This window comes from Anser anser, assembly GCF_964211835.1.
Source record: "Anser anser genome assembly, chromosome: 1".
Classification (NCBI taxonomy): Eukaryota; Metazoa; Chordata; class Aves; order Anseriformes; family Anatidae; genus Anser; species Anser anser.
Window position 1 is genome coordinate 98792296 of NC_139720.1, and position 26158 is coordinate 98818453.

General features: G+C 46.7%; 2 protein-coding genes across 2 annotated transcripts in view; one reads left to right on the forward strand and one right to left on the reverse strand.

Moving 5' to 3' along the window:
* The window catches only part of UPK1B (uroplakin 1B), a 73988-nt gene extending 47830 nt beyond the window's left edge, over positions 1-26158 (forward strand). Inside the window, exon 8 of the mRNA XM_083821521.1 lies at positions 67-26158. Within this exon, the coding sequence (XP_083677647.1) occupies positions 67-72 (6 nt within the window). The 3' untranslated portion in view covers positions 73-26158. The remainder of the gene's footprint in view (positions 1-66) is intronic.
* The window catches only part of ARHGAP31 (Rho GTPase activating protein 31), a 59790-nt gene that overhangs the window by 30356 nt on the left and 3276 nt on the right, over positions 1-26158 (reverse strand). The gene's annotated exons all lie outside the window — the stretch shown is intronic.

The window sequence follows — 26158 nt, forward strand, 5'->3', positions numbered from 1 at the left end:
ATTCACGATTTTTTTTTCATTTATTTATTTATTTACTTATTGCTGATCTTGTCTGACTTTTACTAGGCATAAGGTTGGCTGAGAAGCAGATTCTAGAGGAGACCAAACCATGCTCTCACCTCTGTGGCTCACTTAAGCCCTGGTTCAGCACAGCAGTCAGGATTTGAAACCGCATCCCAGTTTGCACTCCCAACCCACGGCAGCTAGGAATAAATCCTGCCTTCCCCCCAGGCATCACCTCCTTTGCCATCCACAGTCCCCTTGTCATCAGTGGCCAGGGATGGCAGGGACCACAGTGTCTGAAATCCCTGCAGAGGACCTCCCCTGCTCAGAGGCGAGGTGCATTGGCAGAGCTGGGGATGGAGAAGCTTTCATCCGCCTACCAGGACAAACAGAGGGCTTCATCCCGCAGGATGTCTGTGCATACTTTTCACCATCAATAAAATAATTTTACAGAAGAAGAAAAAATAAAACTGTTTCATCATCAACTTCCAGTGTTTAGTTAGGCTGTGAAGGCCGAGCTACCAGAACCACCCACACCCACCTGTGTTTGAACAGCACAAGATATCTAAACAACACCAAACAGGCTGAAAAACAAATCACCTTGTTGGAGCCCTCCTCGCCTCTTCCCCCCTAGCTGCCATAAACACAGTTAAAAAAAGATGAATAGCTGGCGCCAAGGTGACCCTGTCTGCATGGCCAGCACAACTGAATCACCACTTCAGTCACACACTTCGTATTTTTTTTTCCTCTGCTTCTGTGGGAAACCTCTCTGCATCGTCACGAAGGTCAGCACAACAATGCTGTTCCGTGCGATGAAAGCACCGTCCTGAATGCACTTGTGATTTTGGTGGGATCAGACATGAGAAAAAAAAAAAAAAAAAGTAGTATGATCTCGGATCTGCCAGATGCTGCAAGCCGTCCCCCTTCATGGTCAGAGTGGGAAGTGGAAACACCAAGCTCAGTTCGGGATGGGGCAGGTGGATTTCAAGCAAACGCAGTTAAACACAGCCCACAGGCCCAGTGTGAGCTTGAATAAAGTCAACAGCACCACCAGCAAGGTTTTTTTCTCTATTGGTATTATACACAGCTTACATCTCACATATCTAAATAAGACATGTAGGAACACCTGATTTTCCAGAGCAGATCTGATGATCATGATGCTACAGGCAGAAATGAAAGAGCCTGAAGCAGACCTGACCAGCACACCAAAGGAAAACGAGAAGAAAGCACTGTGCAAGGAGACATTGAGTGCTGACTCTCAAACCCAGCGGTCACCATACCCCTCTGAAATGTGGCTAATACCTTGACATAGCTGGCAAATTCTGTCGTGCAGGCACTTTTGAAAAGAGATTGTACTAAATACAAGAATAGTTTTGTTAGGGAAACATCCTGCTGTGGGTTTCCTGCTAAAAAGGACCAGATAACCGAACAGGATGTCTCCAGTCCTAACTTTTATGGCTTTGTGGCTCAGATTCTGTGGGGCAGGTCAGTGAGCTGTGCACAGCCTCAGCTACCGTTGAAATCCTAACAGCGCTGATCAACAGGGTGGACGTTGTATGGGGTTTTGTTCACCACAGCAAAGGCAATTGGGGTACTGAATTCTGGACATAGGTGTGACAGGACAGTTCACGCTGTCACAAAAAGTATAGGAGTATAGGAAAAATCATAATAGCTGTGGAGCTGTGTGTAGCGAATTGACCTTGGTGAAAGCCTAGGCACAGTGAGAATAAGCAGGCTGTGGGGGCTCTTCAGCTAACCTCATTTCTGACGACACATACTGAACACAATGCCAAATTCGAAGGCGGTGTCAGAGGCTGAGGAAATGCAGGAGCGAGTGGGGCAATACTGATGTTGCAGCTCAGGGGAGTTGGGAGAAGCAGCCTGCAAGAAAAGAGCGCCAGGATGGATGGACAGTGATGTAGGCTCCATTTGAAGCCTCTTGAGTGCTTACTGTCTTTCATCCAAATCAATAAACAAGTTTATGGACTACAGCTGTGTCATTGTATCATGTTTTTCTTCCTTCCTTCACTCTCTGCTTAAGCATAGAAAGCAAAGTAAGCCATGCTAAGCTACTTTACTGCTGGTAACAAAGCAAAGAAAATATATGGATTTCATAAGGTTTTTTCCTCCTCTCAACAGCTTTTAGACTATATGCTTTCATTTACAAGGGCTTCATCAGCAAGTTTGATAACAAATAGTCCACAGCCTCCATATTCTACTTGAGCCTGTTTAGCTAATGCAGGTTTGCTCAGTTTCTTACAGACCAAAAATGACGCTAGGAGTGATTGTAAGCTATTACAACCATGTTTGACTGTAAAAAGTGTAGAAACCAGCAACCGCATAGATGCATGGGAACTCCTGTGCAGGATTCTTAGGATCCCAGAACCTGGAGAATGGTAATTCAAGGGGACCAGTTTGTAATCCATAGCTGGTTCTCAGTTTGTTCCCTGGTCCTTTCTGACTTAGACTATAGTGTGCCAGGATATCTAAAATTCTCCATGTGTTTCTTTCCCAGCAAAACACTGTTGTCCCTTTGAGCACGCAAGGGTAGGATGGACCATCAGCACTCATGGTTCTCTTTCCAAGCTCTCTGCACAGCGGATCACTTGCATGCATATGTGACAGCCATTCCCCAGCTTTATAGCACACATCCAGAGGTGCCAGCAAATGCAGAATGGCACTGCCCGTAAGCTCAGGTGTTTGGAAGGGAAACAAGGGGCCAGTTACTCCTCTGAGAGCCCAGGTTAATGTTTGGTAACAAGGTACAAAGTAACTGAGAAGGAGGCATTGGACCATGTTTTCATGTGGATTTAAAACCGTATAGCTAAATCTCAAAGTACACATTTATAACTGATGCTGTGATTTTCTCTTCTTTTTATTTTGCCCTCTGTCACACTGACAGACTGATGCAGACTGACACTAGGCTATGCAGCAATGTTCTTTCACTCAGGCTCTTCACTGAGCTTGCCTCTAGGGCCCTCCTGATGAAGAGTGGACACAGCAATTTCCAGAGGTTACTCCAAGTGTGTTGTTTTACGGATAGTCAACAACTTAGGGCAAAGAGCAGGGAACATTGTTGAGAATCATTATATATCACAGACAGACAGATGAGGAGCCCAAATAACAAACCCTTACAGGCTGCAGATGAGAAGTGAAAAGCAAATGAAAACAGACTTTTGAGAAAAAGTAAATAAGGCTTTATGATGTCAATGTGATTGAAAACAAACATGTGAAGGCACTAGCAATAATCAGTCATTATAGTTTAAAGCCAAGCAGTATAAAATCCATTCCATCTTTGCACAGTTGTTGAGGCATATATTTAGACTGAGTGTTTTCACTGCAAGGCTGGCTGGGCCTGACCCAAGGAACTTCACTCATACAAAAAAATCCCATTGAATTCAGCAACATTTTCCACAAGAGGAAAAAAACTCTATATCCAACTCTGTCCTACCTCTTACTGGAACATTCAAATACTATCAAACTGCAGATAGGACTGATAGAAGCATTTGCACCAACTTTTCAAGAACATAAAATGATGGTGTGAGGTTCAACACTGAACAGAAAACTAAGACTGCTGCTGACAGCAGAAGGTCATGCAGAAATGCTCCTCCCAGGTCTGCTCAGAGAAGGATGAAGACAAGTTAGTCTTTATTTCAAGAGGATTAAGTTGTGGGTGACTTGGATCACTGATGTCTTTCTGGTGAAAAGAAGTGCTGTTCTACCCATCCTAAGTAACACTGCCCAGGGTGTACGATCGCCACAGCCTCTTGGCTCAGTTTCTGTGTCCAGCCAGGACGGAGAAAATTCTGCCAGAAGAAACATCTGGTCAGGCACACATACCTATATATATAAATAAATATGTACATATAAAGTGACATATATATTTAAGCATGTGTGCATACACACACGTATATACATACACACGTATTTTTACATATACGTACAGATATATTCATGTATATGTGTGTGTGAGAGAGGTTTCCTGTGTATTACCAGGAAATTCTTCTTAGAGAAATAGATTTTTTTCTCAATAAGGTGTCAATTGAAATCCTAAAACCTACAGGTGATATTTAGAGTCAGAAGCCGCAAAAATCTCTCTAAGCTGATGTCATAGGTCTGCGGGTGCATCACTACAGGCTGGTGCTCTTGCTTGCTGCAGGTTGCTCAGCCAGCCAGAGAGTAAGCCTTTGCCACAGACATTTCCTACTCTCTCCTTTCCCAGGCAAAGTTCATTTAGCTAGTTAGTGCATTGTCCTGCGTATCATTACTGTATGCTGAAGGTCTTTCTGGGTGAAGTACTTGCTCTTAGTCAAGCAAAGCTGTTGGTTTGGGGGTGAATTCCTCAAGCATGCATGTATTTCTACATCAGGAAGTTCAGAACCTGTCTCTGTGGGTTGGTTTTGCTTAGCAGCTTAGTTAAGAGTAGTCCATTCGGTAAGGGTCATTTTTTCTATACCTTTTCGCCTCTGCAAGCTGCACTTGTCCAAGCTGTACCTTACAGCCTTGGTCTCAGGGATCATGTTTTCCCTTCCATACACCAGGGAGTGTAAAGAGCTCTAAAATGAGCATCTAAGCAGCCTGGTTCCAACATCTGGATGTGGTGCTGCACCTTCAGGACTGCTTGCAGAGGCAGCAGGGAATACAGTACTGCTCCATCTGCCAGCCTTGCGGCAGTTTTTGTGTTGCAGGAGGGCAGCTCTCCCTCTCTGACCTCCACAAGAGTCATCAAGGACAGCACAGGATGCAGAACATCATTTGCAGATGGTGCCACACAGCCTCCAGGCCTTCTGGAGGCTGATGCTGGGCTGGGATGGTTTAGAAGAAAAAAAATCCTGCCGTGCTCTTTGTGGCTACCTCCACCCCACAACATCAGCACATAACTGCTGAGATGCAGCCCAGCCATGAGGTATGGTTTCTCCAAAGCTGACCTGCAGGGCCTGTACCTCTGCAGCTGCCTGGCAGAGGGGTAAGGATATCAGAACCAGAAACTCTCAGAAGGCCAACGATGAAAGGATGCATGATATGGCTTTTACAGGCCCTAAGGTCCTGCTCTAAGGTCCCTAGGTCCTGCTCTAAGGAACCTGTTTTGGCAAGGGGGTTGGACTCGATGATCACTCGAGATCCCTTCCAACCCCTACAATTCTGTGATTCTGTAATAAAAAGGGGGAAGAAATAAAGCCGAATTAACTGTTACAGCATAATCCTGTCTTCTTATTCCCCAAACAGGCTTCGATTTCCTCACCTAGTTGGGACAAGGCAGGAGAGGTTTCTATCGTTAGGCTGCTATAGGCCCCAGCAGGAAGAGTTGTCCCCATCCATGGCTTTTCTCCCATTTCCACATGGGATACAGCCTCCACCTCCCTTCATCTCTCAATAAATAAGCATGGCAGCGGTTATCAAGCTGAGGGTCATTCTCAGTGCTAACAATGGAAAAAATGGCAATATCCAGCTGTTACCAAAGTAGTAAATCTAGTCACTTCACAACTGCTCTCCTCAGTTCCCAAGCCCCCCAACGGACTCCTGATACATTCCATATTTTGCTCTTTATTTTGTTTTCCATTTGGCGAAGGACAGGCTCCAAACCAGTGTGAAGAAAAACAACCTTTCTTTTTTTTTTTTTTCTCTCTTTCTTTTTTTTTTTTTTTCTCTCCACTATCTCTGCTCCAAGTCAGACCAGGTAGTGCTTATCATTTCCTCTGCACTGCAAACACCAGCGTGCATTCATTTCCTGCTGGCGAGCCCTGAACCTCGGGCCGACATTGTTTTCAAGGCCCCTCTTGCTTGGACGCGGCAGCCGTCCGGCTGCACAGCTCTTCCTGTTGATGTCAGGCCCCTCTTCCTCCCAAAGCAAATGGCCTTCCTGCCAGCACATGTATCCTTTTCCATGAGGACCAGCAGGAGCCATTTTCCTACGCTGTGGCTGAGAGAAAAAAAAAATAAAAAAATAATAAAAGAGACAGGGATGTAATGGGGAGGAGCAGAGGGGGACTCCTTTCCTTGCGGTGTTGGAGGACATCAGGATGTATTTGGAGCCCCTCTCCATGAGGAGGAGCGGGACCAGAGGTCACAACAACAGAGCTGTGTCACAGGGATGCCTTTACTTGCAAGTACCAGGGAAATCGCTTATTAGCAGAGAACATCAGAGACCAATTACAGCTGATGATTTCCCACTGCTAAGGAATGAAGGCTCACAAAAGAAAAGCTACAGCCTCGGCCCCTGTGCTCCAGCAGTGCTGTCATAAGCTGAGGGAGATGCCAAGACCTTTACGCTAGACCACTGCCTTCATTTTCATTCTTTTAAATGGAGGAACCTCTTCTGCTGCCAGCACTGTTTCATCAGCAGTGGAGAAACTGGACAGAGATTGCAGAACATGGCTTACACCAAGCTGGAGTGCTTCTTCACAGCCTGCCATTGCACCAGTTGACTCCCCAGCAAGGAAGGGTGAACCTAACCCAGCACCATTTCGGACCTTCCCTGGTCCATGGCATTCAAGGCTTCCACTTGTTCCACTGAGAGAAGCTGATGGGCTTCCCCCAGCTCCCATCAGCAGGTTATCAAGGACAAGGTCACCCAGATGAGGAGGAATTCCCTTAGCGCTGTCTGGGCACCGTAGTATACACAGGGAAGGACGCAAAAGAGCCCACGTGTGTGTTTACACCACCCTTAGCACAACAGGACTCAGAGTCTGCATTTCTGCAGCCTGTACTGCACCAATGACAATCATCTCAGACTATAAACACACCCTGGGTGATAGGAGGGTGTGCACTGTGTAAGGAGCAGGCTGGGAACGCATGTTTGCAGGCTCCACCATAGCTTGGACACGGAACCGGGCAGAGCACGAGGAGCACAGCCAACACTTGCAATGGTATTTCCTGCCCTCCGGAGCATCCCAGCTACACGGCTGCCACAGCCTCCAGCACTGGGCGAGGAGCTTGCTTGCATTAGGACACGTTCCCCTGCAAAACCAAGTTTCCCCTATGTGAGGAATGACCAGGGAAATCGGGTCCCCCGGCATTTTCTACGCCACACCTAAAACTGCTGACAAAAGAGGGGGAGTGAGGAGGGGATTTACTATAGGGTCCCAGTGCCTAGCAATAGCCAAAACAGGACCAGACTTTTTGAGTCATGGTCCTCAGGGGGTGTTTGATATATATTTCAATAAAATACACTGTTCCAACGTGATTTTCTCCTTCCTTTCCTATCTATTGCCTGGCCACTTTCTTGTGTCACTGTAGAAGCTAAACAAAGGGTTACTCTTCCAGTCCCTGTGCGTAAGTTGCCACAGAGGTTGGCAAAATTTCTCAAGCTTTATGCAACAGACGTGGCCCCAAGCCTGGCAGAGCCAGCGGCGTTGCAAGAGAGTGAGCTGGAGCTTCGTTTTCCTCACAAGCAGAACTTCTTACTCAAGGTGCGATTGCAAAATCTTTGTTGGTAAGTGTGCAAGAGGCAAAAGCAAAAAGCCCACCTAGGTCCTGGCAGCAGAAGCTGGCTGGGGCAGCAGAGGCTTGCCATTTGGAGCCCAGCCTCACACAGCTAAACCCATCTGGAGCTGAATCCCACGAGCACCGAGGCCACTGAGCACGCTGCAGGATCAGGCCCTGCTTGCAAAGCTGCCCCGTGAGCAAAGCCTTGCTTCGAGGAAGGACCGCGACTCAAGATCCCACTGAGCTCACATTTTCCCTTCACACTCTTCCCTCTCTCTCTCTCAGTACGGCTTTGCTGTTCGTGAATGAATTACCTCAATCACTCTTAAGCAATGTACCGACCAGGAAAAGGGTGTGGGGTTTATTAATGGAAAAATCCTTGAATCTTTTAGCCCTGCGCATGGCTACAGTTACAAAGAAAACAGGATACCACACTGCATATGGGGAGGAGGAAGAGAAAAGGAGTAGAAACTAATGATCTACAGGGACTGACTCGCAAGGAAGAACAAAGTGACGGTGGTAAATAGGCACAGCTGGCCCAAATTAGGAGGAGAGAGGCGAATGCACAATAGCGGTCTGCAGAGGGAAACACCGCAGAGGGAAAGGGCTCGTTCTGGATGATCGAGGGGCTGTAACTGGGAGTGACTGAATGAAATTATGAGGGGAAATTTAGGTTGAGTGGTAGGAAAAAGGGCCTAAGAGCGAGACATAGTATCATGCTGCAGAATTGCCTCCTCAGGGGAAGGGGCGTGAGCCACGATGCCTGGATATTCAGAATTAGACAGGAGATTGCTCTGAAGGGAACAGTCTTGCATGGGCCTCCGCAAGCAAGACAAAATAATCTCACTGTCCTTCCCATGTTGTTATCAGGTAATGCTTTCTAAGCCACAGCAAGATCCCCTGGAAGAGTGCAGTGTGTAAATTATAAAGGAAAGCATGTAGTGCCAGCACTTGCTACAAGAAGGGACAACCACAACCAGCAGCTGGAGTTTAAATTGGATACTAAAGCATGCGGGAAGAAAGGCTACTTGAAAACCTTCCAGCAGAATGATTTTCCAGTGGGAAAGTGTGCATTTCACAGAATCAAAATGGTTCATGGGAATGCAGGGATTCAATTCAATTTTTTGACCAAAGAACCATCCAGACATATTGTTTCCAGAAGGTGAAATACATTTGCTTCAATATCGTTATTTTCAATGTAATATCACCTTTGCGACAATTTTTATTTATGGGGAGTTTCTGTTTTTTTATTCTGAGTATGGATGAAGGTAATCTTGCAGCAGTGAAGTGGAATGCAGTGCAAAAGAGAAGCCAGCTCTAGTGGATATGTACCGGTATCAACAGAGGCTGGCTAGCGCCTGCTCCTCTCTGCACACTTAAAGGATGGCAGCATTATTCCTTGCAAGCCAAAGTGCAGACTATTGTGTGTGTTTCTTGTCAGCGAATGAGAGAAAAAGGAGGCGAGTGTCCTACGGTTTGCTTTTCAGCCCTCGGGTTACAACAAACCCTCATTTGAAATCTTATTTGTATCACACATCCCCCATTGTGAGGATAAAGCCCCAGCATGGCCTTACAGAACGTGCTTCGCTTCCATCAGCAAAAATCCAGCCCCTCGGCAAGGAGCCGTGAATTCACACAGGATAAGTATCACTCTCATCCCATAGGTGCAAAAAATGAGAAACAGAAATGAGCCGGCAGCCTGAGGTTGTGCAGTGAGTTAGTGGAAGAGCTAAGGTTAGAGCTCGCCTCTTTGACTCCCACTCTGTAACTAAACCGCACAGCCAGCTTTCCTGCATCCAAACTCCAAGTAAATAGGAGCTTGCCTCCAAAAGTTCACAAGCTGGTAAAGCACACACAGATTGCAACTGGCTTATCAGAGTCACTGACCCCAAAAGTCAAGCTGAAAATCTCACACAGATGTGCTTTTCTGGGGGAAGCTCAACTCTTCTAGGGCCCTACCAAACCAACAGACCCTCCTTACCCAAAACACCAGCCAAAATCTGGACACACAGTCTGAAACCTCGGAAGGAGATTTGGGTCAGAGTGTGCCAATCAGATTATTGGAGCTGTGTTCTGGTTGTCATAAAAGTTAGTCTTGTACCAAAAGGCCAGATGGCAATATCCCTGTGCCTGGGAACTTTGGAATGGGATCCACGCCTTGTGGCTTGGTCTCACTTCTAATTCTCATTTTTTATTTTTTTTTTCCATGTGAACGTGTGAATGGTTCTCTCATAACTAAATACCACAATAATGGCAAGAAGCTACCCAGAGGCTATCTGGGGAGAAACTGCATTATTTCTGATCTTTTCAGGGAATGGAGGTTGGTGGGGGAGGGAGGGGAGGCCTGAATTCAATGGAAAAGATGTGCTGTCCTGTCTGTTCACAGATTGGTTATCCCAAACTTCTTGCACTCTCTGTCCTCTGACCTCTTTCATCTCCTCAACTGAATGCTGCTTTCCCTTCTTTACCTCTCATCTCTGTTTCACAGGACACACAGTTTTCTGCAGAGCTTTCTTCCCTTGGAGGCCGAACTGAAGGGACCTGAGTGGAGGTTTAAAATGCTTCCCCTGCAAAAAGGGAAATTTGGGTCTGGTGTTTACAACTCAGTCCTGTATCTTCCAGCTGCAGCTCTGAGCTGGATCAAAGGCTTCTGTTCCCAGCTTTTGTTCCCTTCTCTGTTCCCTTGAAATGTCAGCAAACATGATGGCTCTGTCGATGCCGCCAGGGTGGTCTGACCGCTTCCCACGCTGGGCACACAGACTGGGCAGCCGTGGAGCAGTCAGCAATTCGCTGGGTGTCTCCTCTACCACGTTGTTGTTCCTCACACCACGGCAGCGGCCTGAAGCAGCAACACTGCCATGAAATCAACAGAAAACAAATCCACCTCCAGCTGCCCCGGCTTGCAAAGGGACACGCAGGCTCTTTGTTCCGAGCCAGCAGCTGCCGATGCTGCCGGGAGGACAGGGAACCACTCTGGGAACTCGGTGCTCTCCTTGGACGTGGGCATGGATGCATTCCCCACTTTGGAGGCCTCTGGGGCTGCTCTGAGATGAGCTGGGACTTGCTCAGTGCTGGCTGCAGAGCAGGACATGGGCAGGCAGCACGGCTGGCCATCCTGGCCCTACAAGGCTATAGGAGAGCCTGTGCAGAGCCCAGCAGGCTCTGCCTGAGCTGTGGGGAGTACCCACAAAACGTGTCCGCCTGCTGTCACAGCATCACAGGGCGGCTCTCGGGAGAGATAGGGAGGAAGATATGCTGTGAGTCAGCTGTCAGCCCCAGGCCATATTTCTCTGCCCCATCACAGGATCCACTTTTAGCCTGCACTGCAGTGCTTGCCTTAGCATCGCTCCCCTGCCCACATGAAGTATTTCTACCACAGGGGATCCTCATGGGGCTTCCAGGACATACGTGCTTCTCTTTCTTTACTTTGCCTTCCAATATGCTGAAAATACCAGCCTTGGCCTCTCAGCCTTTCTGAAATTATATGTTTGGCTTCTGTCTGAAGAGCCCGAGTAGTGTGACTGTACTGCACTTCACTGGTAGTCGTCATGTTATGGAAGTGATCGTGTTTACAAATGAGCCGAGGCTCTTTGTGCTCTCTGCTCTGTATCTCTCTCAGGTTCAATCAACCTTCTTCTACCACAATGCTTTTTTTTTTTTTCCGTGCTGTTTATAACCAATTCATTTTCTCCAATTACAGCAGAGAAGGCCCTGGTCAAAGGGGAATTTTGCAACAAGTCTCACAAAAGATCATATTTGTCTGCAGTTTGGCTTTTTTTAATGTCATTCTGTGGTCAGGCTCCCTGAAAACAGACAATGCCTCATCTCCAGGTGTCCAGTATGTCCCATCCAGGCACTGTCATCGAAGCTTTCTGATATGTATCCAACCTCACCAGTAATTTCTCAGCACTCTGTCCCACAAGAGATTCAGGCCAACACAATCTACTTCACTTGGAGTTGATGGTACCACCATTTTCAGTAACAACTGCAGTAAATCAAAGCAATGTTTCCTGATGTTGGCAAATTCACCTAAAATCTGTAGTTTTTTTTATTGCTCCTGGTGGGTTTGTTCTGGTGCATTCCTTGGACCTCCCTGGAGCTAATTCCTGGCTCAGCCTGGTGATAACAGGACAAGTGTGGGTGTCACAGGAGCATTTTGTCCCCTTTGAAGGGGAGATTCATACATGCCACGGTCATGTAGATGTTGCTTTTGTTCTGCTGTTTTGCTAGCTGAAATCGTAACCCCTTTTACAACTGAAAACACTTGCTGTATATGCAGATTTGAAGTACTTCCACACCAGTTGGCTACAGCATCCCAGATTCATGCTAGTGTCACTGAGGTCAGGAGCTGGCCCAGCGCCACACAGCCTGTGCTTCTGGAGGAGCTCAATGCTAAAAGACAGTATGCTGAAATGCAGGCATGGTGTCAGAGTGCTGCAAGGTGCTGGAAAAACTTTTCAGAGCCACAGGAAAAAAAAATGAAGACACCCTTTCTCTGCCAGCACATGAATCCCTGGTGTCCCAATGTGAGAGATGCAACTTGCTGGAGCTCTAGAAAGGACACACCGGGTCCCAGGACCCACATGCCAAGAAGGGCATGTGAAGATTGCTGTGAAGCAACATGCAGCCGAGGAGCATCCTCCTAATTGCCCGCCCTGGCTTGTACAGCCCTGAGCCATCCAATTTTGCCAAACAGCTCTGCACCTTCCCTTCTACACTGCAGCTTTACACCAGCAGAGAGCTGAGCCCCCAGGGGACACCCGTCAGTCCAGCTGTGCCTCAAGCCCACCCAAGCACAGTAGAGAGGAGGCTGCATGGAGACACATCAGTGCAAATGTAAGAAGTGCACACATAGGTGTCATGGAGTCCAGACCAATGCCCGTGTCCCCAAGGCACAGATGGTCCTCAGTCTCACGCAGAGTTAGACACACATATAGTGTTCGGGCCATCCTGGCATTTAAGATGGCTTTGGGGAGAGCATGAGATGGCAATCAGTTGTATGGATCCCACATGTAACACACTACCCTTGATGCTGGCCGTATTGCCATGATTTAACAGCAGAGTTTGGTTTATAACTGTCCCCTTGGTTTTACAGTATACGGGTAAACATTTGGGTGGACAATGTCTTGCTGGACTCGGGATGGAAGAGGAGATTGCAAAGCTCATGGAAGTCACAGGTATGTATCAGTAAGGTTGTCCTGCTCAGAAGAAATACAGGAAATGATGCAAAAGACAGTGATGTTTCCAGGGAAATCCAAGGAACTTTTGAATCCGTCTTGCCTGGCCATGACCTGAGACTACTTTATAAATCGCATCAGGAAGGCAGCATTGGCCAACTAAACACAACAGCTAATCATAAAATCCAAAGAATATCCATTATATGCACAGCTAGTGACATTTTAAAGCCTATAATTTTTTGCATCTGTAGGCTCCTGGCCTGTAATGTTCACTCTGCCTTCCCTTGGAGCCAAGCTAGAGACAGAATCAGATAAAAACCCTGCGGCTGAACACCCCAGGTTTCAGGGAAATTGATCTCAGGAGCCCTTACTTCACATTCAACCCCGATCAGAGAAACCTGAGAAGAACCGGTTCAAAATGAACAGGGCTTCAGACAAGCATCCTCTTCTCCTGCTTCGGGCAAGAGACAGCAGAGAGGCCAGCGCCAGACTTCCAGAGCATAACCTAAGCAGGCTTTTGAGCTTGACATTGAGATATGCAAACCTCAAGGGCAACTCAAGTCAGATTTGCAGACCCATAGACCTTTGTAGACAACAGACACAAGGTCTTTTTCTTCTGGCTTCAGGATTTGTAAGGGAAATTTCTTAACTTTGATTTGGTAGCACTTGGGTAACCTCAGTCCTCTTTTACACAATAGCCTGGGCACTCTTGTCAGGAAGCTTTATAGAGGGTTTGAAAAAGAGAATTGAAAAAATATGATTTCGGGGAATAGGAATGTTATAACCTTGCTAGTACAAAGGCAAAAGCCATCACACACAAGTTTTGAAGCAGCAACAGCAAAACCCTTTGAAGGAAAACAGCAGTGATTTTTATTATTGCCTTATATGAGTTCAGAATGCTGCAAAGTTAAACAAAGCAATTATAAAGCTGGGTATTTAAAAATACTTAATGTTTCACAGTCTCCTTTGAGATGAATCAGGTATCCAAACATCTGGGGACTGCAAAATCCATCAGGAAACACAGACAGATGAGACGTATCAAGGCAGGAAGGTTCAGGGCTGCCATCGGAGAGACAAGGAACAGCAGGAGATTCCCGCAGCTCCTTTTGGGCAAGAAATGTTAGTACTACATGGATGTGTATGCTAAACAAAAAGAGGAAGAAAAAGAGAGAGCTAAAAAAGGTTTCTGCATGTCTCCTGCTGTTCTGTGTCTTTCTCGCCTCGCTCTGATCTCTCTGTACATGTCACTGGCTGGCAGGATGACTGCTTCCTGCTTCATGATTTCGTATTTAATTCTTCCTATATAAAAGGAATTTAAAGGAAATGATTACAAACAGTTTGGCCACACTGCATCAAATCATTGGAAACTATTTTATTACCCTTGCCATTTTCTTTTTTTTTTTCTTTTTTTTTTCGCCCTTCTTTTCTCCCTTAAGAAGAAAAGTTAGACGCTTTCCTAAACACTTTCCAGACTTGAGCTATTCACAGATTGCATGCGGACAGCAAACACAGCCCAGGCCTGGAAGAAAGAGGCTCTCACACTGGACATCCCAGTAGCTTGGGGCGTTGCAGGCGGTGTTCTCGGCAGCGTTTCATTTCGGATAGCCGTTGCAGCATGGAAATGCTTTGGGTGTAGCAATCCCGGGCTCATCCCACAGGCGCTTCATGAAAGAGGCAACTGTTCCGTGTTGGGAACCCAGAGAAACCTCTGGCCAGCGGCGGCTGCTGGAGGCACCCGGATTAAAGCCCCATTGTTTTGCCCTCTCCAGCAGCAGGGCTAGACCGCTCCCTGACGGAGCCCCCGTCTGTCCAGTGGTTTGGGAAGAGGCAAATAAATAAATGCAGTCGTCACCGGGAATAACAAAGATTGGGGGAAGCAAGGAAAGAGGAAATAAGAAAAAAAAAATCCTTTAATGCTCTATGTTTCTTCAAAGGCAAATGCCAAGGAGTTGCTGTTCTGGGCTGTGTTTCTTTTGTCTTTCTGACTGCTGGATCTTGCTGTACTAAGGGCTTTGAGGCACTAACAAACACATTGCAAACACAAGAAGGGGTGTTGCAGGAAAAGGGCGTTGAGATCATACTTAATCAAACTTCCTTACATTTTGATAGCTCTGGTACTGCCGTATAAGTCAATCATCTCGTTGCCTTTGCAGCTCTCTGCTGAGGCAGAGGCTTCAGGCCAAGACCTGTATCCTGATGTTTGTATAAGGCTGGAGGGTTTCAGAACTCAAAAAAAAACACCAGGCTGAGTTCGTCTCCCTGCACAAGCAACCTGTCATCTCAAAGGGGGACAAACCGCACGATCTAAAAGCAGGAACTTGTCGAAGACTCTGAAACTGGAGAAGTTTTGATTAAGAGCACCATAGCACTGGCTTCCAAAGCGAAGGAAGCTGATGTGACAAAGCTGAGCACGTTTAAACGTTAAGTATTGCAAGCTCACCCAAGCGAGACAAAGCTGCTGCTGCTCACACCCATAGACTCTGGAACCGTTCAGAGAATGAAGCTCATTTTAAAATCAATTAGGCACAGAAGGGAGAATGAAAAAAAAATGTAGTTAGCTGATGAAGAACTGCATCCCTGGCAATGCAGGAACTCAATGGCAACTTCTCACACTTTCCAAAACCAAGCTTGTTTCAGAGGTTGGAAGGAGCCAGAAATAATTCCCTCATCTCTCACACGGGTTCGGTTTTGGGTAAGAAGCTGGAAGAGAAGTGTGGGATAAGAAGAGCTGTTGGTGTTGTGAGCATTTTCCTTCACTGACCACTGCTGCTGATGAACACTATTCCTGGCTGCCTGTACTCAGATAAGTCTCTCCTCACCTGTTCTACCCCTACTAAAGATGTGCCAGGACTTTGAATCTTGCACCCACTTACGGTCCTCTCTCTTCTCCTATTCACTGGCAGTCTCCAGTTGCTCTGATATGGTTGGTTTTGTTCCCAGGCTAGTTTTCCCAACCTTGCCCTTCTTCAGCGTAAGCATGTTGGGATTTCCTCACATGTTTTCTCAATTCTGACTTTGCCTTTCTTCCCTTTCCATGTTCATTACCTCCAGTCAATTTTTCATTTCTCTGCCACACTTCCCCCCTCCCAGCTGTTTCTTTAGTTGCATTATCATTAGTTTCTATCCATAACCTAACGTTGGGCCTGATCCCAAAACCAGAATCAATCAAAATTGCTGCCAGTGACTTCTAGGGCAGTCCTTTTCATGAGCCAGTAATGAACCATGTCCCACAACATGCAGAGAAAGCTGTGTTATTGCACAGACTCCCACCTAAATTGGTGTCTATAAAATGAAGGTTGCAGTCTTGCAGAAAGTTTTTGTAGAACTGTGTTGTTTTTTTTTCAAGATTAGCAGAAATAAAGACAGCATCCTGGATAAATTCCAGTTTAGGTAATCCCTACTGCTAGTTCAGATAAATGCTGGATTGTTTCTCCATCTTCTAGCAGCAGAGATCAGTTGGCAAATGGCTGTCATGTTCTCCTTAAAGCTAAAACGCCATGTATCAAGGCAGAGCTCTGCCTCTGACTCAGAAGAAAACACCAGCAACCTTCCTCTTTGGGCATGCAATACCATCATGATGTTGGTATGGGGACTGCTTGAGATGGGCAAGTGGGCAAGCGTCACCCTTTTCTGCTCTGCCTGTCATCCAAACCGGCATTTCCCATTGGCTCCCTTTTCAGTATGGGGTGAAGAAAACATCTGAGACCCTTCACATTTAATAATAAGAGTGAAAATCATAACACTGAGAACTTCATATAAAAAAAGAAGATGATACCAGCATCATTTAACCCCTGTGGGGAGTGGGGTGTAGAAGGAGAAGGAGTGGCCTGAAGGTGTCTCTGCGGGAGCAGAGCTTGCCATGGCCTGTGGCATGTCACTGGTGGGAGTCCTACCACCACCTCCCTTGCTCCACGCAGTTCCAGCCCAGATCTGAGCAACTCAGCCTTCATTCACGCAGAGCCCACATGCCAGGGACTGGCCCCATGCTCCCGGGTTGGGATAATGGGACATTGTTTGGCCATTGAATCACGGCTCTGTCGGGCTGTAGGCTCGTCTCGTTTGGACGGGCTAATTAACATGCAAGCTGCCCTGGGAAGGAGGGCGTCGGAGATGGCCCTCACCCCCGTGATGGACAGAAGAGTTTCATATTCTGCAAACATTCTGTGGAAAGGGGCAGGAGCACATTTTCCTTATTTTTCCCATTCTCCCAAGGCAAACACATGCATATCATAGAATCACAGAATGGTTTGGGTTGGAAGGGACCTCAAAGCCTGTGTAATTCCAACCCCCCCTGCCATGGGCAGGGACATCTTCCACTAGACCAGGTTCCTCACAGCCCCAACCAACCTGGCCTTGAACACATTCAGGGCTTTGAGCAACCTGGTCTAATGTCTTTTTCCTTTTTTTTTTTTTTTTTAACCTATTCTTACTTAAATTTCCTTTGTAGGTACATAGTTTTATGAAGAAAATCCTTGCTGTCACTCATTGTTAACCTGCCAGATCTTTCCACCATCCTGCAGCGAGTTTAGATCTGTCATAAGAGAAGCACGAAAAATCCAAAGTAACACACCATTGTTAGTTAGGGCAAGGACAAGCTTCAAAAGCCTCTGGGATCCAGAGCTGCAGTTCAGGTCTGTCTTTAATGGCCAAGAGCTAACATCAATAATTTAATGAGCGCCTTACATCCTGAAATATTTCACAAACTGCAAAAACAAGATTCACTCCACCCAACTCTAGGCTGGGAGGTGGCAGCTGTTGAACTGGGCAGAGCAGCACTACGTGACAGTATGGGACACTGAGTAAAAACAAGTCACAGCTCCAGCTGAAATTGCTTTTGGAAAGGGAAAGACACGGCACAGCATGTATGTATGTGAAAAGGTCCCTATCCTTTAGAAATACAAGATAAACTAGAACTTTTTAAAAAGCATTGAAAGGATTGGTGCCCTTGTTCTACCCTGCACCCAAATGGCAACATTTCCCTAAAAGACACCAGGGCAACAACTTGACTGGCTGATGCTGAGCTTGCCATCTCCTGAATCACCCAGCCCTTGCTGGCAGCAGACTTTCTTGGGTAACTCCCATGCAAGCGCTAGCCAGACATGAGACTGCTTAGGCTGTGGTTGCTGCAAGCAGGTCTTAGGGCTGAGTAGCAGCACGCTTATTTAGCTGCCATGTTTAGGAGCCTGAGCAGTATCCAGTTAATCTTCTCAAATCTCATTATTGCAGTGGAGTGACAGATGGGTGTTTTAGCCGGCTAGAAATGAGGACTAATTAGAAGTCCTAACTCTGCTTTGTATTTATTACACTGGTTCCTTCCCTGCCCCTGAAGCAGGTTTGTTAGCAGTGCCAGGGAGCTGCCTGCCAGCCCGAGTCACCCATGCCTGGCTGATCCGGGGACAGAGCCACAGAAAGGTCTTGTCCAGGTCCCTGCAAGTCCAAGATGGGACCCCAGGTCCAAGTTTTGTTGGGATCTGGGACTGAATTTCCTGGCTCGGATCCCTTTTGTGGCTTTACACAGCAGACCTCGGGCAGCAGTATGTGACTGACGCTCATGATGGAGCCAGGAAGGAAGAATAATGGAGTCAATAGATCAAAAACAGCTCTTCCCATTTACTGCTCTTAAGCCCGCCTTAGGCACAGACGCTTGATGTATTGACTTTGGCAACATACACATATTGCCATCCTGGCAATGAAGTTATTGAAATGGAAGGAGACAAAAATGAAAAGCAAGCAGCTACGTAAGGGGAACCAAAAGCGCTAGCAACAAGGGAGAATCCCCTGTGCCCTCCCTGTGACCCGGAGCCATCACCCCAGGCCAAGCCCCACGGTTTCTTCAGAGGTCCCAGACCATTTGTTTTAACTTTTCTTTGCTGCATTCCTCTACCTTGTTGTACTTCTGGTTTCCAGCAGGGATGGGAAGGGAGAGAACAGGATTATATAAGAAAGGCTGTTGCTCTATTTTTCTGGCTTGATTAGAAGCAGAAGGTGCAATAAATCTCACAGGAGAGCTTGTTCTCATTTAGCCTCTCACGGATCTGAAACTATCTGACCAGAGCAAGGGTAAGACGAATGCAATACCAAGTGGAGAACACTAGGAGGATAAAAAGAGCAAGATGGTGAAGCTGTTTCCCTCTCCAATTCTGCGTAAGAAAGCAATTCAGCCCTGTTGACAGCTTATTTATTTCACACAAATTGTGTTGCAGACACCAGGGTCCAGAAGGAGGGCTCATCCTGCCCGATCACACCTCTGAACCTCCCGGGGTGTGACTGCAGCACCATAATGAAGGATGAATGGAAAAACAAGCACAAGGTGCACACGGAGCAAGTGTTTTTCCACGTGCTGGTTGGCCCTGTTGTGCTGCCAAGCTGCCTGTCTGCAATGGGACAGACAGTCACATTCACTGCTAGAGATGGCAAGCGCAGAATACTAACAGTAGCAAGAATATCCCATCTGAAATATTCAGATCCAGATAAACAAACCCCTCCCTTTCTTCCCAGTGTTCTGGGTTTGCCAAATCAGCGTTTTTGATGAGCTGGTGAGCTTTGCACAGCTCTGGCCTGGATCTCACCCTGCCTTCTGGGCCCTGCATCCCAAATTTAGAGAAAGTTTGCAAGCATGTCAGCACCCTTCAGGAAAAAAAAGCAGCACCGATGCCGCTGTGTCTGGTGAAAACCACAGTGATATTCTCTAAATGAAGGTGGTACTGGGGAATCTGAACCACTCTCTTGCCTACAATCTGCAGGAAGCAAGTTACACAGCTTAATTATAGCAAGGATGTCTCCTGGCCCATTGGCTGTTCAATCCCTGTTTTAGAGATGTAGGTACATCTCCTCTAACCATTTAGCCATGTATTTAATCACATTACAAAAACAAATGTACACACCATCACAGATGGGATAGAGCAAAGAAAGGACATGAGATGTAAAGGGAGTTTTGCATTTGGTTTGGGGTTTAGTTTTTGTTCTTTCTTTAACTGTTCTGTGCTTTACAGAACTAAACAAAGCCTCCTGTTCCAGATGATAAATCTTCAAGCTGCTCCCGGCCCCAGAGAGCACAGGAGATAATAGCATTTCCAAAGGCATTTAGTTAGCTGAGCCTTGAGTGTAGAAGAGGGCAGAGAGGAGGTGGAGACAAATGGCTGTGAACCCAGTTCAGCTGCTCAGGGCATATTTTGGAGAGCAGCAGCCACAGCTGAGCATCCTGCATGGAGACACACATATCCCCCTGCCTTGCCCAGTCCCCATGCTGGAGGAGGGCATGTAACACACCCAACAGCAAAGGAAGAAGTCAGCCCACAAGTCCCCAGCTTGGTGCCTGCAGGACTACACAGCTAAGCACCTGAGAATGGTGTGTTGCCTTGCAGCATCATTTTTAAGCCTTTATTAAGCCAAGGTGCTGCACAGCTTTCACGAGACGCAGCGTACCAGCGTATTACATAAAGCATACATTAAGTTGCTTGAGCTGGCCAGCAGCAAGACTGCAGAAACCATTAAAGAACAGGGGCCCTTTATGAAAATATAATTCATTTTCAGCATTAACCAGGGTAGAAAGGATGCTCAACATTGTCTCAATTGCATGTTAGTTACTTACTGAAATTGCCGGCCTTGGTTACTGAGGCCAATTTCTGACAGAAACTGTACATTACTGGGAATGCTAGAAGAACCGGGAAGAACATTACCAGTGGGTCAAGGGAGGTGATCCTTCCCCTCTACTCAGCACTGGTGAGATCATGTCTGGAGTGCTGTGTCCAGCTCTGGGCTCCCCAGGAGAGGACATGGACTTACCGGAGCGAGTCCGGCTCAGCGCTGCAGGGATGATTAAGGGACAGGAGCATCTCTCACATGAAGAAAGGCTGAAAGATCTGGGACTGTTCAGCACAGAGAAGAGAAGGCTCCAGAGGGATCTTACCAATTCTAACAGATACCTGATGGGAGGGAGGGAATGATAAAAGGGGACAGGCTTTTCTTAGTGGTGCCCACTGGGATGACAAGAGGCAATGGGCATGAATTAAAAACCATGAGATTCCATATGAACACAAGGAAATACTTATTTAACTGTGCCTAATTCAAAGGATGGCACAGGTTGTCCAGAGAGGCTGTGGAATCTCTACCTGCAGAGATATTCAAAGCTCAACTGGACATGGTCCTGGGCAGCCGTCTCCAGGAGGCAGAAGAGGACTGGGACTTCCCTGTCCACTTAAGTGGTGTATGCCAGAAGGCTTGTAGTCTTAGGGACTGAACTCCTCACTTCCACACACAATAATTGCATTGATTTAACACTCAAGTGAGTGTAAAGTTTAGCACCAGTGTCTTTAACTTCATTATATACAAGGGTCTATACATCTGACAGCAAACTAGGTCTCAAGACCCATGTTAAGTTCTTTTCTATCTTCAGTCACTCTGGTGCAGAAGACCAGAAAGTCTGCTTGCAGTTTCAGATAAATACAGAAAACAGAGGGTTACGTTATTGCATTAAGTAGGAAAGTTAATAATACAGTCAGCACAGTTGCCCCACATTATTTGATTTAACACTAAATTGAATTTATGTTACTCTGTTCTGTCTGCGTCCATTGTAAACATGCAGCAGAATTTTTTGTTGACAATGCAAAACATGTCCACTGAAGTTATCAGAGGAGAAACTGAAGGCTCTGGCATACGAACAAAGGATAATTGGGTCTTGAGGCTCTGGGAATTGATGGAAAGTAGATGGACACTTTAGTTGCCCTTAAAACAACCATCAGTGGAGCCAGTCAGCAGCTTTGATATTGTAATAAGTACCTAGAATCATAGAATCATTTAGGTTGGAAAAGACACTTAAAATCAAGCCCAACCATCAACCTAACACTACTGTGTCATCCACCACTAAACCCTAAACACCATGTCCACACGTAGGTTTCCTTGTCAAAGCCCTGCGTGCCCTTAGGCAGGTAGTTCAGGACTGGAGGTAGATGCTGGTAGCTCTCCATCCTTTAGTCACCCTCCATTTGTATTTCACACTTAGGAAAACCACATCTGCTGCAGATCAGAGATACAGTCCAAGAAGTGACACGAGTGGTCAATCTGACATCGAGCCCACCCTGCAGAGCAGGACTGGGTATGCTGTTAGTGATGGGCTGTTTTCATTTCCCCTTATACTAGTAAAGGAGAAACACCAGAACATACAATTTTGGCACAGCCTTGACTGCGAGCAAATGCTGCTGCTGTAGAACTGTGTCATACACACACAGCCTGAATCATGGATGCAACCTTTCTAATATTTCTTTTGTGTCACAAGCTCTCCAAAGCAGAACCAGGACTACACCAAAACTCTGGATCTGAGCACTGAGATCACTCAACCTACTCGTTCCCCACAGCTACATCAGCCTGTGCTGTGCATCCACCTTCTGCAGTGCCAGCATTTCATCCATTGCAGGTATTTAATTTGCTTGAGCCTTTGCAAGCTGTCATATCACAAGCACTGAAGTCTCTAGTCCTTGGTGCCCCATGTCCAGATGAAATCAGCTATTCCCCACAAAGAGAAAACATTTGCTAAATCAAAATCATTTTCTAATCTAGGATCTTCAGGCAAGACGTGATTCATGCTGTTCTTCACTGGGGATGGGGGAGAAGGCAAGATCAAAGTGGGGCTTAGTGCATGCAGAGGACACGTGTGCTTCCTGCAGCGCTTGGCAAGGGAAACGTAATGCAGGAGGCAGTGTGGAAGAGCTCCCCACTAATCACACGGTGCTAGCAATGAAAAGTCAATACAGAACAAGGAGCTGCAACATGAATTTTTAACTGCAGCAACACTGTGCCACAGTGACACAAAAAAAAAAAAACAAAAAAAAACCCTCCCAGGAAAAACAGATTGAGGAAGTAACACAAACATCGTCCAAAGCAAGGAGTAACAGCGGAGCAGCAGAAGCAGACAGATGGCTCCTGCTCCCGTTGTTCCCAGTGTCTCGTTCCTCTCACTTTGTTGCCATAGAGGCTGGTATCTGGGACGCAAAACGTGACACTCCACTTGTAAGAACAGGGCAGAGAAAAAGCAACCTCTGTGTTATTAACAATTTTCCCCCTCTGCTATCCATCTTGGCAGCACTCTGCCTCACCCCTCTGTCCCCTGCACGTGCCTTGGCAGACCCTGAAGTGGTGACCCCAGCCCAGCTCCTCCATTTCATGTACTCAGCGCTCAGAACCCCTCTGCCATGGTTCTCCTTTACTGTATAACAATGCAGACCCCCTTCTTTAGTCCCAAACTTGAGAGCCCAACTGTCCCTCCGGCTCCTGTCACAAAGATGAGGGGATGCAGACTTAAGTATCCACACAGGCCACGTGTCTCCTGCCAGGAATGGACCCCACAGAGCACAAGTCATGGGGCTGCTTGGTACATCAGCAGTGAGAAATGCAGAGCAGACTGCAGTGGCATGTCAAACGAAAGAAGAGGACTACTGCCTTTCAAGCCAGCCCAAGAGGCTTTGCTTGCCCCCTTCTCCTCCCAGCCCCTGCCCCTTCCTCCTGTGCAGGGTGACAAGTGTTTGCCTAGCCCCGGTGTGAAGTGGGTCAGGGAACTGATGTGGATTGAAAGCAACCTGGCCACAAAAAGAGAAGAAGGTTTCTTTTCAGATCAGTTCTTGAGAGAGAAATCCCCAGTGCCAAAGTTTCTAATTTTGAGAGCGGGATGAAGGCAGCTCTTCATTCTGCGGCAGATTAAATGAGCATGTGGCATTTTCATTTTTCCAAGGAGACTTTTTTCAAAAAAAAGCCTCATCTTTTTCTCTTTTTCTTCTACGTTGCCATTAATGATCCTTCAGCAGCTTTCCCAGGACTTTCTGCGTGCATCGCTAACCAAAAGCACCTAACCAAAAGCAAGGGCATGCATTCACTTCAATGCGTCAACACAGGAAGAGTAGCTTAAAGAGAAAATAAAGTGATCGCAAATGCTTATTTTTTCGTGGTGTAAGTTTGCAGCATCTAATTCCACTTAGGAGGCTAGAAATACACACAGCGGCATTGGGTAATTCTTTGATGTTCAGCTATGTTAGGCAAAAGCACATGCTGGTTGCTACACGCTTACATGTGCTCTGGGCTTGTGCACGCCCCCACGCTCATCCCTGCATGCTCTTATCCCAGAAGCACTCTGCTGCACATGCAAGTGTGAGGAAAGAAAGCCCCGTGACCCAGAAAAGCTGCTTCACATCTGGGCAGCAGGTTTAAGGATTGGCTCTGATGGGAGGCGTCAAAGCAAACTTTCTTCCCGAGTGGCAGGTCTCATCTGCCTGAGCACGGGAGAGGCAGCTTCGTGATGAAATACAGAGCATCAAAACCAGGCAGTAGGCAGCATGCTAAGGGGCTGTCTCAAACCAGCCCAAGAGCATCCAGGGCCACCTTTCCTTTGTACAAAGCCTATTACCATTGAATTATTGTTACTATTTTCCCTCAGAATTGCTTGACAATCCTTGACCTACTGCAGCAGTTAAGATTTTGTTCGGGGAACTAGTGCCAGCCAGAAACACCATGTTTCTGTGAGACCGCTAGCACTAAATGAAAACTTTTCTTACTCTTTCATTCAAATGCAGTTGTGAGAAGGCAGAAGCAGTCACTGCAAAGGCTGATAATGTCTCCCTGTGCTATGTCTGCAGAACACAAATCCCTTTCCCTCCCCTGCCTCCAGGGAGTGATGGTGGCCAGCCCTGAGCTCTGCCATGGCAAGAAGGAGACCACAAGAGAGCTCCTGTAGTCAAGCAGCCCTATTTCAACAACAAATAACAAATAAAGACAATAACCAGCCTTGGACAAAGAGACCGAAAGCGCTTAGGGTGCTACAGGCTCAGGATGAGAATCACCGAGGGAGCTGTGGGGAGTGTGGGAGGGGGTTAAGGGGAAAAGCTGAGCTCATTGCATCCCAACCAGACAACATCAGGCAGGAAACAGATGTGCAACAAACCACAGAGGGGTACAGCAACTGCAGAATTAACTCTCTGGCAAATGGGGGAAGCTAGGACATGCAGAGCTGACCTGCAGCCTGAGAAGAAGGTGTCTAATCTGAGATTTGGCCTTTTGCCATCCAGGTATCATCTCCTTGCCCTGCATCTAGACACCATCATAATAAAATTGAAGGAAATGCCTCAGCCTTTCTCTAAGTCCTAGCTGGCTCTGAGCAAATGAAGCAAAGGTAGATCTGAATCAGTAGTGGTTCCCAAGCAAGAGACTGGATCATCTTTTACCAGCATAATCCAAGTTTCATAGATGCTGTGGCCATTTCCATTTAAAAAGCATGGAAGTGGTACCTGGTTGTATACCTGATACCCGTCTGAATTTCCAACAACTAGGAATACTGGAAATATTAAACTCTATTTTGACTTAGTTCCTCTCATTTTAACAGCTTTGACTTTTTCAGCCCCCTCTTACAGCAATTCTTTGATATGACCAGAAGCAAGGCTACTCTTTCTGACTGTTTCCTTAAGCAGAGCAGACTGTCTTGCCTCAATTAAGGTTCATGCACAGCTTTGTGACTTATCTGTTCTGCTGGCCCACCCATGGCTATAATATTATACTGTTATTATAAAAGGAACTGGGGGCCCGACATGCAGCTCTCATTGAGAAAAGCACTCATTCAGCAGAAGCACTATCTGCTTTTCTCCGCTGGACACTTGGCTGATTATCAAGAGGCCAAAATACAACTCCAATATTAACCATTCAGGGTTAATACCCACTAGCTCCATTGCACTGCTATAACATTTTAAGACACTCCAGCCACAATAAAATGTTTTAGTAGGGGGCAAACCTCCTCCAGCATGGGTGCCTGCCCATGCCCAAAGCCTGCTTTCTAGTGAAGGTTTATAGTCCAGAAGACCACTTGTCTCCATGTGTGAATTTGATGCTGGCAGAGACAGCATTTTATCTCATGATTTTTGTGGCCTGACTCATGACTTCAAATGCTTGGGAGCACTGATAACAGTCTGCCTCTGTAAGGAGCATAACCAGCCTCTGTGTCGAGACTGCCAGCAGGAAAAGGCCAAGTAGGGTCAAATGCGGCAATGACAGGAGCTGCCTTGAAACATGGTAAATTCAGCACAGCCAAGCTTCAAACCAACCACCAGACAGAAACATCTATCTGTCCATCACCACTGATTTTAAATCTCCTGAGCTACCCCCACTATACCTGCTAAAGTCTTTACATCTACACCACTCTTAAATATTTTGTAATTCCACCACAGCTTTTATTGCATTATATAAAGCTTATGACAACTGAGCCCTAGGTACATCTGTCTGATAAGGCAGACCGAGAGATCTTTCCACCTTTCATTGAAACACAGCCATCTCTGATGAGGACCGCAGCAAGTTATTAAACAGTTAACATGACAGGAGAGGAAATGCTGATACCTTAAGCAGGACATTATTCTCTCCACTGGAATTTGGCAAGGACACAGGGACTAAGGTTCGTACAGGGCGCACAAGCTGCTCTTCAACAACCGCAAGCATGTAGGGACCCAACTCGTGTATTGCCTCCGCGAAGCATCGCATGAGTAGAGCAGCACCCCCTAACTGTAACGGCTGTGCATTAATCCAGA